This window comes from Mobula birostris, chromosome 1, assembly GCF_030028105.1.
Source record: "Mobula birostris isolate sMobBir1 chromosome 1, sMobBir1.hap1, whole genome shotgun sequence".
NCBI classification, from domain to species: Eukaryota; Metazoa; Chordata; class Chondrichthyes; order Myliobatiformes; family Myliobatidae; genus Mobula; species Mobula birostris.
Window position 1 is genome coordinate 104,797,030 of NC_092370.1, and position 13,526 is coordinate 104,810,555.

General features: G+C 34.9%; 1 protein-coding gene across 3 annotated transcripts in view; it reads left to right on the forward strand.

The window, feature by feature from the left end:
* Positions 1-13,041, forward strand: part of zfat (zinc finger and AT hook domain containing) — a 157,153-nt gene extending 144,112 nt beyond the window's left edge. For all 3 annotated transcript variants that reach the window (XM_072259626.1, XM_072259614.1, XM_072259620.1), the window contains exons 15-16: positions 5,787-5,914; positions 11,903-13,041. In XM_072259626.1, coding sequence (XP_072115727.1) covers positions 5,787-5,914; positions 11,903-12,148 — 374 coding nt within the window. In that variant the 3' untranslated portion in view covers positions 12,149-13,041. The remainder of the gene's footprint in view (positions 1-5,786; positions 5,915-11,902) is intronic.
* Positions 13,042-13,526: the final 485 nt, after the last annotated feature.

Sequence of the window (13,526 nt, forward strand, 5' to 3'; positions counted from 1 at the left end):
AAGATTTGGTCAAGGAATAGACTTGGTGGATTTTTAAAGGTGAAAGAATATATAAATATATTATTAATTATATGATAGCGGGGAAGAAAGGTTAAAGTCTGAAGAATATTAGTTGGGAATAGTGACCTTAATTTTTCTATATATATACAATTTTTTTTGTTACGGGGGAGCTGGAAGAAATACTGACCAATCGCTACAGAATTCATGTGTGCAAGCATGGCTATAGCCACGACCCGCAAAATGGAGTGGGGTAGTGTTGTGCTTTTTTTCATTCACAACATTAGTAGGGGGGTATTTTGTTATTTTTCTTTTTGTATCATATCTATCTTTTGTTTCTTTTCTTTTGCCTGGATGATTGGGAGGGAAACACATAGCAACATGCTGAAGTTTAAAGAGATTCCCCAAGGAACTATGAGAGTTAAGATGTTAAGTAACGTTTTAGATTGGAGTAACTTTGTTAAGAATAATGACTAATTTATTGAATTTTTTGAGTTTTAATGTTAATGGACTTAATGGACCGGTGAAAAGAAAAAGAATCTTAACACATATTAAGAAAATGAAGGTAGATTTAGCTTTCTTGCAGGAAATGCATCTAACAGAAACAGAACATCAGAAATTAAAGAGAGATTGGGTGGGTAGTGTTGTTGCAGCTTCATGTAATTCAAAAGCGAGGGGAGTAGCAATTTTGATCAATAAAACATTACCAATTAGAATACAAAATGTCATAATCAATTCTGCGGGGAGATATGTGATTATACACTGTCAACCTTTTTCCAAATTATGAACTCTCATGAATATTTATGCATCAAATGAAAATGATGCAAAATTTATACAAGAGGCTTTTTTGAATTTGGCTGATGCACATGAAAAAATATTAATAGGAGGAGATTTTAATTTTTGCCTAGACCCAGTCTTAGATAGATCAACGAAGGCTGTTACAAAATTGGAGGTAGTAAAACTAACTTTATCATTGATGAAAGATTTAAAATTTGATTGTTATATGGAGAAGAAACAATCCCAAAGAAAGAGACTATTCATTCTATTCTAATAGACACAAAACTTACTCAAGGATAGATTTTTTCTTATTATCAATCAATATTCAACACAGAGTGAAAAATATGGAATATAAAGCAAAAATATTGTCAGTTCATTTTCCTTTATTAATGACAATAATAATGACTGATAAGGAAGAAATGACTTATAGATGGAGATTTAATTCAATATTATTAAAACATCAAGATTTTTGTGATTTTGTGAAAAATCAGATCCAATTTTTTTTGGATACAAACTCTCATTCAGTGGATGATAAATTTGTACTATGGGATGTGATGAATGCATATTTGAGGGGTCAGATAATAAGTTATACGTATAAAATTAAGAAAGAATATATGGCAGAACTAGATCAATTGGAAAAAGAGATTACAAAATTAGAAAAAGAATCTCAAAGACATGCGACAAAAGGAAGACAACTTGTCAGTAAGAAGTTACAATATAATATGCTTCAGACATATAGGATGGAAAAAGCAATCATGAGAACTAAGCAAAGGTATTATGAGTTAGGTGAGAGAGCACACAAAATTCTTGCTTGGCAGTTGAAAACAGTGCAGGCTTCCAAAACGATAAATGCAATTAGAACGAGAGCAAATAAAATTACTTCTAAACCCTTAGAAATTAATGAAACCTTCAAAAGTTTCTATTCTGAATTATATCAATCGGAATTACAAAATGATGTTAATGAGATAGAAAGGTTTTTATCACAAGTAACTCTTCCAAAATTGAATTCGGAGGAACAGGAGGGATTAGATATGCCTTTTACATTAAAGGAGATTGAAGAAGCTTTAGGATCACTTCAAAGTAATAAATCTCCAGGAAAGGATGGTTCCCCACCTGAATTTTATAAAAAGTTTAAAGATTTATTATTTCCTCCTTTTATGAAGTTAATACGTCAAGCGGAAAAAATACATAAACTCCCAGAATCTTTCTCAACAGCGATTGTAATAGTATTGCCGAAAAAAGGATAGAGATCCTTTGAAAGCCAGCATCATATAGGCCTATTTCTTTGTTGAACATGGATTATAAAATAATAGCAAAAATTTTATCGAATAGATTATCTAAATATTTACCAAAATTAATACATATGGATCAAACAGGATTTATTAAAAATAGACAATTGGCAGATAATGTAACTCGGCTACTCAGTATAATTCATTTGGCACAAAAAAGGGAGGAGATGAGTATAGTAGTAGCCTTGGATGCAGAAAAAGCATTTGATAGATTGGAATGGGATTTTTTATTTAAAGTATTAGAAAAATATGGGTTAGGAACACCTTTTATAAACTGGATTAAAACTTTAAGTACTAACCCTAATGCTAAAGTAGTAACAAATAGTCAAATTTCAACACCATCCCCGTTAAAAAGGTTAACTGGACAAGGTTGTCCATTATCACCCGCTTTATTTGTACAGGTGATAGAACCATTAGCAGAACTAATTAGAATTGATTCTGATATTAAGAGTTTTAGAGTTATTCAGGAGGAATATAAAATTAATCTTTTTGCTGATGATGTTTTGATTTACTTAACAAACCCACAGCATTCATTATATAAATTATCTTCTAGATTGGATGAATATGGAAAAGTATCAGGGTATAAAATAAATTGGGATAAAAGTGAAATTTTACCTCTTACTAAAGGAGACTATGGCCAATGTTGATTAGTAACCCAATTTAGATGGCCGGTAAATGGTATAAAGTATTTAGGTATAAGACTTGATAATGATGTAAAGAATTTATATAAATTTAATTATTTACCACTATTGAAAAAAATTCAAGGAGATCTTGACAAATGGATGATACTACCAATAACATTAGTGGGTAGAGTCAATATTGTAAAAATGAATATATTTCCTAGATTACAGTATTTGTTTCAAACATTACCAATATAATTGCCACAGAAATTTTTTCAAGAGTTAAATAAATGTGTGAGAAAATTTCTTTGGAAAGGTAAGATGCCAAGAATATCATTGGAAAAATTGACATGGAAATTTGAGTTGGGAGGGTTACAACTTCCAAACTTTAAAAATTATTATAAAGCAAATCAACATTGATTTATTACATCTTTCTTTGACGAACAAAAACTGGCAATGGATTAGAATAGAATTAGAGAAGATGGGAGAAAATACACCCGAAGATTTTATATATAAATGGGAATCTAAATGGATACGGGATAGAAAGAATCTCCTATATTAAACATTTGATTGATCTATGGAATAAGATAAATGTTGATATTGAAATAAAGAAATCTTTATTAGCAAGGAGACCTTTGATTCAAAACAGACTTATTCCTTTTACAATGGATAATCAACTTTTATGTAATTGGTACCAAAAAGGGATTAGATGTATAGGAGGCTGTTATGAATGAGGTATATTGATGTCATTTGAACAATTAATGAATAAATATAAAATATCAAAAAATATAAAATATCTAATAACACTTTCTTTTGTTACCTTCAATTATTTAAAAGACAAACTGGGTCAAACAATGTTTTTGCCAAAACCCAATGAAATTGAAATTTTAATTCAAAAAGGAAAAATTTTTTAAATTATTTCTTTTATGTATAATTTGATTCAAAAACGGACAATTAAACAAGGAATCCACAAGTCAAAACAAAAATGGGTAACAGATCTGAATATTAATATTGATGAAACAAATTGGTCAAGACTATGTCTTGACAGTATGACAAATACAATAAACGTTCGACTTAGATTAGTAAAATATAATTTTTTACATCAGTTATATATTACACCACAAAAAATAAATAGATTAAATTCAAACTTATCTGATCAATGCTTTCGGTGTAATCAAGAAATTGGTACTTTCCTACGTTCTATTTGGTCTTGTTTCAAAATTCAACCTTTTTGGATAAATTTAAGAGTTTTATTGGAACAAATTACTGGAACTCAACTTTCACATAACCCTATATTATTTCTATTAAGTGATATTGAAGGCATAAAACTGAAACTTAAACTAAATAAATATCAGAAAGAATTTATAAAAATTGCATTGGCAGTAGCCAAGAAGGCTATAGCAGTTACTTGGAAATCGGATTCGAATTTAAGTATGGATTGTTGGAATAATGAAATTTCTAGTTGTATTCCACTCGAAGAAATTACTTATAATTTAAGAGATAAATATGATACATTTTTGAATATTTGGCACCCATATTTATAAAAGATAGGATGGCATATTTAGTTGCTCCGATGATAAAGTTGTTGGTCCCTTGGGGAAAGTAGTAAATAAATGTACTAAATTTATTTTGAATCCCATGGAGCATGTGGAAACTTTCCAATATCCAGGCAGTTCTTCTTTCTTCTTTTTTTTTCTTTTTTTTCAGGTAGGGGTATATATCAGGGAGAAGGGTTAAGGTGAGGGGGGAGGGTAGATATTATCATTTTATGTAATCATTTTGAAAACTCAATAAAAATTATATTTAAAAAAAGGAAAGTGCCAGCCCTACATTGAATGGAGTTTCTCCCCAGCAATGAGGGCTGTATGGTATTGAAGACACTTCAGAAAGAAAAAAAAACATGATCCTCACAGTGCTGCCCTGCTTATCGAAATGGGATACCTGTTCAGCAAGTAGATGACAGCATCATCGATTCCAATGTGCTCCTGGTAGGCAAACTGCAGAACTTCAAGAGCTGATCTGACCAGGGGTCAAAGGTGAGCCAGGACCAGCCTCTCTAGGGTCTTTATGATGTGTGAGGTCAGGGCCACTGGACTGTAGTCATTCAAGACTTTTGGTTGGCCCTTCTTGGGTACTGGGACCACACATTTCAATAATTCAGTTTAATATCAGAGAATGTATACAGTAAACAACCTGAAGTTTTGCTTGTATTTTACTTGTATTTAACTTTCCTATGATTGCTTGTATATTTATATAATCACCTATATGCATATAATTGTTCAGTGAAATTTCCAGTAATTATGGTACCATTGCTTCTGCACTTTTCTATAAACTTAATTAAAGTACACTTGTCACACTACTTGAATTACTATTTTTAGGTTAATTCTTATCACTGGAATTTTTGTTATCTCTAGTCAAGTATGAGACGGCCATAGCGACTTTTTCCTTTGTTTTCTTTGTTTCCTTTGTTTCCTTGGCTCTGCTCTCTTCTTTTTCTCTTTCTTGTAACATCGAATAAAATGTTCATAAGCAACAAATTTATGCCTTATTCTTGATTTCAGTAGAACCTTTCAATTGCAAAAGCATTAGGATCCAACAGATCAGGTGCCCCTCCTCCTTCCCTTTCTCTTGTTGTCCACTTTCCTCTCCTTACTGACTCCTTCATCTCCAGCGCTTTACCTATAACACCTATCACCTCCCAGCTTCTCACTTCATCCCCCTTCCCCCAAACACCTGGCTTCACCTGTCCCCTTCTAGCTTGTACACCTTCCTCTACCCCTACCTTCTTATTCTGGCTTCTTCCTCCTTCCTTCCCAATTTTGTGGGTGTTACTCAGGATTTCCAGCACCTACATAATCACTTGTATTTAGGATCCAACAGTGGTGCCTATTTAAACTTATTTTAGTGGCCCGAACATGGCATATATCCCTCCATTCCTTGCCTGTTCATATGCTTGTGTGAATACACACTTAAATGTTGCGATGATATGTATAAAATAAAACTTGCCCTGTAAATCTCCTTCTCCTCCAGAATTTGAAGAAAAAGAAATTAGGGATGGGGAGAAACACTCCTCTGACTTTATTCCTGTTGCTTCTTTTTCTAGGAGATCGGATGGATTCAACAGCTGTGAACATTCTCCAACAGATCATCGGTTTAGCTCCTGAGCACCACGATGCTGCTGTGGCTTCAGTAGTTACCATGGCCCCTGGCACATTAACAGTTGTAGAACAAGTAAGATTTCCCATCTCCATAGTTGGAATTATCTATCACTGAACTATATCAAATATAAAGCTCCATTCTGCCTCAAACCCAAAAGAGTACTTCCATCTACATCATAGTAACATTAGTGACACATTGTGGTCAGAATAGTTCTGCAGTTGTTTATTTTTATATTAGTGGCAGTCTTATGATGTAAGCATATACAGTTCACTCAGTGGCCACTTTATTAATTACATCTGTACACCTACTCATTAATGCAAATATCTAGTCAGCCAACCACGTGGAAGCAACTCAATGAATGAAAACATGAGACATGGTCAAGTGGTTCAGTTATTGTTCAGACATCAGAATGAGGAAGAAATGTGATCTAAGTGACAATGACGATGGAATGATTGTTGGTGCCTGATGGGGTGGTTTGAGTATCTCAGAAACTGATCATTTGGGATTTTCATGCAAATAGTCTCTAGAATTTACAAAGAATGGTGCAAAAAACAAAAAAATAACATCCAGTGAGTTGCAATTCTGCGGGTGAAAATGCCTTGAGAAGTCAGAGGAGAATGTCCAGACTGGTATGAGCTGACAAGAAGGCAACTGTAACTCAAATAACCACGTGCTACAATAGTAGAGCATCTCTGAATGCACAGCATGTCAATCCTTGAAGTGGATGAGCTAGTTTGGTAGTTGCCCATGCGACAATAGACGATGGGCCTTTTCCACTCCAGAGAATTTAATGCATAATTTCGGCTGCTACTTCAGTATTTGTTGAATGTAGATTATACTATCAGATTTGCTCCCTCTTGTATGATACATTAAACCAAGATACCATCTTGTATCCCATTGTACTATGGTAAGAAGATTTGAAAAGTTCTTCTGCAAACCTTTATCGCTCATGTTACCCTTCTTCTTCCTCCTTTGAGACAGAGCATTACTTATTTCCAATGTAGTTTTGTAGGTTCTGATGTCACTGCAAAATGTATCAGTGTTCCCTAGACTCTGTCATATATGGACATGTGTACTTGAGGGACAGGCAGGTGAGTAGATAGAGATGTTGTGCACTTCCTCCTCTGTTTTCACTTGGCTGTGTATCCTCTGGTTGTAGAGATTGAGGCGCTCAGAGCCTTTCCAAATGCTCCTTCTCCAGTTTGACCATTAATCTTCCAAAACATTTCCCATTAATTGGTAATTGGTTATATTATTGTCACATTTGCCAAGATGCAGTGAGAAACTGTTTTGCACACCATGCATTCAGTTGAGTGGAAAGAAATATGTTCTGCTGCTAATTAATATAATTAATGAAGATTATGTTATCAGTCTGTTCTCCCTCTGGCAAATGTGCTGTGCTGTGTGTTCTTTACTCAAAGGAATTGCTTTGTTAAAAATTAGTTTAACCATCCTGCCTTGTGCAAAGAAGAAAAACAAAAAAGTGGAGAACACAAGTGGAGAGAGGGAGAGCATAGGATCAAGGGGTAGGGCAGCAAGAACTTTTATGAAGTACCTTTAACTCTGCAAAAGTGACTCAAGGTACTTCATAAGTTTGCTAGTACATAAAATTTGATATTAATTAAAAAAATAGAATGAATCAGTGAATGAAAGAAAGAAATTTATTTCGGTCAGTACAAACATAACAGAACGCATCATTTTCAACGATGATTTCATAGGACAAAATTACAACAAAAAAAATAAATATTCTTTAAAACAAACAGAAAGGATGTAGGCTGAAGCTACAGCTTATTACGCCTATCCCTCTTACTTACACAAATCAAACATTTCGTAATCTTTTAACAAAATCCAATTCCAAGTATCATTTGTTTACATTACTCCCATTCATTTTAAATCATGTATTTTATATTTGTTCATTAAATTATTTTTAAATGATTTTTTTAACTTGTTAAGTGTAGCGCATGTTTTTAAGTTCTCACTACAACTGTTCCATAGATTCACCCCTCTGACTGAAATACGATGAGTTTTTACATTTGACCTATCCTTTGTTTCTGAAATATACATGTTTCTCTTAAATCATGTTTCCTTTCTCTCATTTTAAACAACTTTTGGATACTTTGTGGTAGTTGTCCATTTTTTACTTTATACATAATTTGTATTATTTTAAAATCTATGAAATCTCTGAATTTTAAAGTGTTTAGTTGAATAAATAGTAGATTGGTTGGCTCATAATAACTTGTCTTATTTACAATTCGTATGACTTTCTCTTGGAGTAGAAAAATTGAGTTTGTATTTGTTTTGTATGCATTTCCCCATACCTCTACACAGTGAGTCATGTCTGGGACTATAAGTGAACAGTATAATGTATACAAAGATTCCTGATTTAAGAAATCTTGTGCTTTGTACAGTATTGTAATACATTTTGACATTTTTGCTTTGACATAATTTATATGTGGTTTCCAGCTTAATTTATTATCTACTACCACTCCTAAAAATTTTGTTTCAGATACCTTATCAATTTCAACATCATTTATTCTAAGTTTACTATATGAGTTTGGTACACAGTTTCCAAATATTATGAATTTAGTTTTACTTAGATTCAGTGTTAATTTGTTAGTATCAAACCATTTCTTTATCATTTTTAGTCTTTCTCCACTGTATCCAAAAGTTGTTTTAGATGTTCCCAATCACAAAATATAGTTGTATAATCAGCAAATAATATACATTCTAATGTCTGAGAGACCATACATAGATCGTTTATGTACAAAATGAACAACAATGGACCAAGCTCTGAACCTTGTGGAACCCCACAAGTTACCCTCAAAAGTTTTGAATTAGAGTTGTTCATATGTACATACTGTTACCTGTCTTCCAAATAGCTACTTAACCAGCCACCCCTCTAATACCATATCTTTCTAATTTTGTTAATAATAATTTATGGTCAATGCTGTCAAGTGCTTTTTTTAGATCAAGGAATATTCCCACTGTGTATTCATTTGATATTTTTCCTACAGAATCTATGAATGCTATAGTAGTGGTTCTGTTTTTTCTGTTCACAGAGTATATTATGTTTTGTTATGAAATCATTTAACCTTCTTACAAATATTTTTTCCAATATTTTGGAAAACTGTGAGAGCAAAGAAACTGGTCTATAATTTGAAAATACATGTTTATCTCCAGCTTTGTATATTGGAATGACCTTGGCTATTTTCATTTTATTGGGAAATTTTTTATTTACAAATATGAGTCAGTGGTTTCACAACGCAGTCAATAATGTTTTTCATTATTTATAGGACTTTATTAATATGAGATAATAAACTTGATGAACAAAGCTTAGTCAAAGAAATTGTTTCAAGGTATGCAAGAGGAATGAGAAGGGCGACGCATGTGAAGGGTGAGGCATGGAATTCCAGGGCAATATCTCAATGTCAGTACTTAAATCAGACATGGAATATAAGAGCATAGAATTGAAGGAACATTAATTGGCTCTGCTCTTGTGCCCCAAATTCTCTGATTCCAGTGAGTCGTGACCATGAATTACGTAGATGGCTCCATCGGTTGCTTTTGATTACCTGAGTCATATAGGTTGATGGAAAAGGATTCTGCTGTGTAAATTTGTAACATTGCGTATTGAGACCACTATATTAATCAGTGTTCATATAATTCAGATTTTCAGCAAACCAATTTTCAGCACACAAGCCAACATTATCCACCAAGTGTAGAGAGTCACGAGGAAGCTTCATGCTCAAGCACAGTGTACACATATGACCCATTTTTCTTCTCATAAGCTGATACACCCTGCTGTGTACACAGAATCACCTCTCTTCCTCATACGTTGACTCTCTTCACATACATGTTTCCTGGCCCTTTGCCGTTGTTCAGTCTCCCCTCACACATGCTGACTTGATCTGCTATAAAAATACGGTCTTCACATTCACACATTCTCTCATGTAATTGCGTTTTCTCCCTCACATCTCACACTTGCTAGTTTGTCTTCCTGATTCTCCCTCTCATATTCTCCCTCCCACCCTCCCAACATGTCTCCAGATAATCTTAAACTTTCTTTCCTCAGATAATCTTGCTCTCTCTTCCTCACGATATCTAACAATCTTTCAAACATTCTCACATTTTCCTTGCTGTCATTCTCACTCCCATATGCTTTCCTTCACTCTCTGTCACCCACAGTCTTAACGTCGCACATATTCATGTACACATACCCCAACAATCTCTCTCTTATTCTCATACCCCCTTCTTGCACACTCTCACACCTTCCCTCACAATATTAAGCAGTATCTCTCAATTGTTGCTTCTTGCATCCTGCCTCGCATAGTCCCCTATTCTCTCCATTGATTTTCACTTTGTTTTTTACACAATCTCATGCTTCCGGTCTCATCCTCACTTTCAGACTATTCTTTCTCTCTCACACTTTCAATATCAGGGGTCTCACACATAGTCTTTCACTTACATAGACTCTCCTACTGCCTAACTGTCATTTCCTCTCACTCTTTCAATCTCATTCCTCCTCAGCCTGTGCCACAGGGATCAGTACTGGGTCCTTTGTTGTTTGTCATCTATATCAATGACCTGGATGATAATGGAGTTAACTGGATCAGCCAACTTGTGGATGACGGTGGACAGTAAGGAAGGCTATCATGGCTTGCAAAGAGAATTGCAAAAACGGCAGATGGAATTTAATACAGACTAGTGCTAGATTTTATAGTTTGATAGGCCCAACCAGGATAGGTCTTACACAGTGAACGTTAGGGCACTGAGGAGTGTGTTAGAACAAAGGGACCTAGGAATACAAGTCTGTAATTTGTTGTAAGTGACATCACAGGCAGAAAAAGTTGTGAAGAAAGCTTTTGGTACATTGGCCTTCATAAATCAATATATTGAGTACAGGAGATGGGATGTTATGTTGAAGTTGTATTAGATGTTGGTGAGGCCTAATTTGGAGTACCTACCTACAAGGGAAGATGTAAACAAGGTTGAAAGAGTGCTGAGAAAACTTACAAGGATGTTGCTGGATCTGGAGAACCTCAGTTATAATAAAAGATTGAATAGGTTAGGACTGTATTCTTTAGAATGTAGAAGATTGAGAGAAGATTTAATAAAGGTATACAAAATTATGAGGGGTGTAGATAGGGTAGATGCAAGCAGGCTTTTTCCTCTGAGGTTGGGTGGGACTACAACCAGAGGTCATAGGTTAAGGGTGAAAGGTGAAAAGTTTAAGGGGAACATGAGGGGAAACTACTTCAATCAGAGCGCTGTGAGAGTGTGGAATGAGCTGCTAGCACAAGTGGTGCATGGGAGCTGAATTTCACCATTTAAGTGAAGTTTGGATAACTACATGGATAGTAGGGATACGGAGGGCTATGGTCCTGATGTAGGTCAATGGAGTAGGCAGTTTAAATGGTTCGGCACAGACTAGGTGGGTCAAAGGGCTTGTTTCTGTGCTATACTTCTGTATGACTCAGTCACATGCTGTCTATCACAAATGTGCTCTCTCTGTATCTCTCACACAGATCCATTGCTCTACCTCATGATCACCATCTGCTTCTCTCATTGCTTTAATGCAGTGGAGATGATCATACAATGAGTTCTGTCAGTAAATTCATCCCTAGTCAATCCCCATTTGGTCATGAATAATGCTATTACTAAAAGTAATCTGAAGTTCTAGTTCCTGCTGGAGGTGATTTGACAAAGGTGGCTGATCCTGTTTCAAAGCCGATCAAGAGTTTTCATTATAATTCCAGAAGCTTACTCATATTCATGCAGTCATGCATGGTGTAAACTCAGGTTGAGATATTGCATACAAATCCCCAACAGTCTGCTGATGAAAATTAATTTTTTGCTGCCTTGGGTTGCTGAGGAATAGGCACTTGATTGAAGTCACTGAATGTTGCTACTTGAAAGTACCTGCACCTTTGGAAGGGAAGGAAACAAATTTAGGGAGACAAAGAGAATATAGCAGGCAAATTACTTTTATATTGCTATGTTTCCGTATTGGAAAAATGAATTGATTAAATTGCATTGATCCTATACTTTTCTTATCTTCAGGCTGAGGATGAAGCAGCAGGCAACCATACAGTGATGATTCAGCAGGCCTTGGAACAGGCCTCAGTGGAGCTTGGAGAAGGACATCATCTTGTCGAGCAAGTGGTAGTCTCCTCTGATGACGTGGAAGGGATTGAGACTGTAACTGTTTATACTCAGGGTGAAGAGACATCTGAATTCATTGTTTACGTGCAAGAAGCTGTGCAATCTGAGGAGCAGGCAATGGAAAAAAAAATCGAGGAATTATGACCGCTCCTGTAATCTTCAGCCAGGTCTTTAACTAGTTGGAGTAAGCAGTCAAGATGTTCTATGTTTCCGGTTTGCATTTTTTTTAAATGGCAATATCCATGTATTTAATGAACACTGTTCAGTTCAAGAGTGGCAGAAAATTACCAAATATCAATGCTTTTGAAGAAGTAATGGTTTGGGATAAGTTTCCTTTGGTTTCTTCACATTTTTAATTTGTTGGTTCCTTTTATTTGCCAGCCCCCACACCTCATTCCTTCAAGCTTTACAGATCCACGATTCCCTTTAAAATGATCAGGAATAATGAAATGGCCCAAATCCAGGGATATTGCCATGGTTACCACCCAAGGTTGGCTACCCAGGAAGATTCATTTAGACAGCCAGGGTGGAGGAGGGCATTATAGTTTACCATACACCTCATCATGTACAGACAGTGTGATGTGAGAGGGAAAACCCAAAATGGAGAAGCTCAGGAAAGCCAAGGCTTTGGAACACCTCACAGTTTTGATTTTTCTTGCAGTGTTTTGTTTAAACAAAATCATTCAGCTTGGTGTCCTGTGGGGGATAAGTCTAATAGACTTACAGATTAAGAAATAAAGTGGAGTGCAAGAATATTTTTTATTTATTCAATGTTAACAGTGACTTGACCTACTTTGAGTTGTTAAATATCCTAAACAACAGTGAAACTGTTCTAGATCAAGTGTGAGTATGAGTTAAACTGATTAATATTCTATGCCATTGGTGTGAAGCAAATCTTAGCACATCTGGCACACTTGATAAATAGCCTATTTTTGAATTTTGTGGAGAAATTGACGTTAAAATGCATCAATGTATAACAATGCATGAATTTAATTCAAAACTTGCAAATGCTGGAATTCTGAAATAAAACCAAAACTTCTGGAAAAACTGAGTAGAACTTATCAGATTTTTGATGTTGATTCTTGGACAAATTCAAAAAGTGGGAGTTTAGTCTGTTTGTTTATTAAAGAAAAGAATATTGTGATGGGGAGAATAAGTTCAGCCAAGTTAAGAGTAAGTTAAGACCAGTTTAGCTCTTACAGACAAAAATAGGTTTAAAGCAGATTGCTTTCTACATAGCTAATGAGCTCAATATTCATATCTTCGCTAGTCACTATGAGTCAGCATTGGGGCCCATGCTCTCTTACTGCACGGGATCTGTAGGCATTGTTCAGCAAAACGAATGAGCGTTTTTTCTTTTTGTAAGAAGCGTAATTCCAAAGTATTTTGCTGGTTGCAAAGAACCTAATATTCACCTGTAATCAACTGCCAAATGACTCTTTTATTTTGGATTTTTAAAAAGAGTCTTGCTCAAATTTGTTACCTGATCCAGCAGTTTAACAAAAAAGTAAGGCTGTTCAAT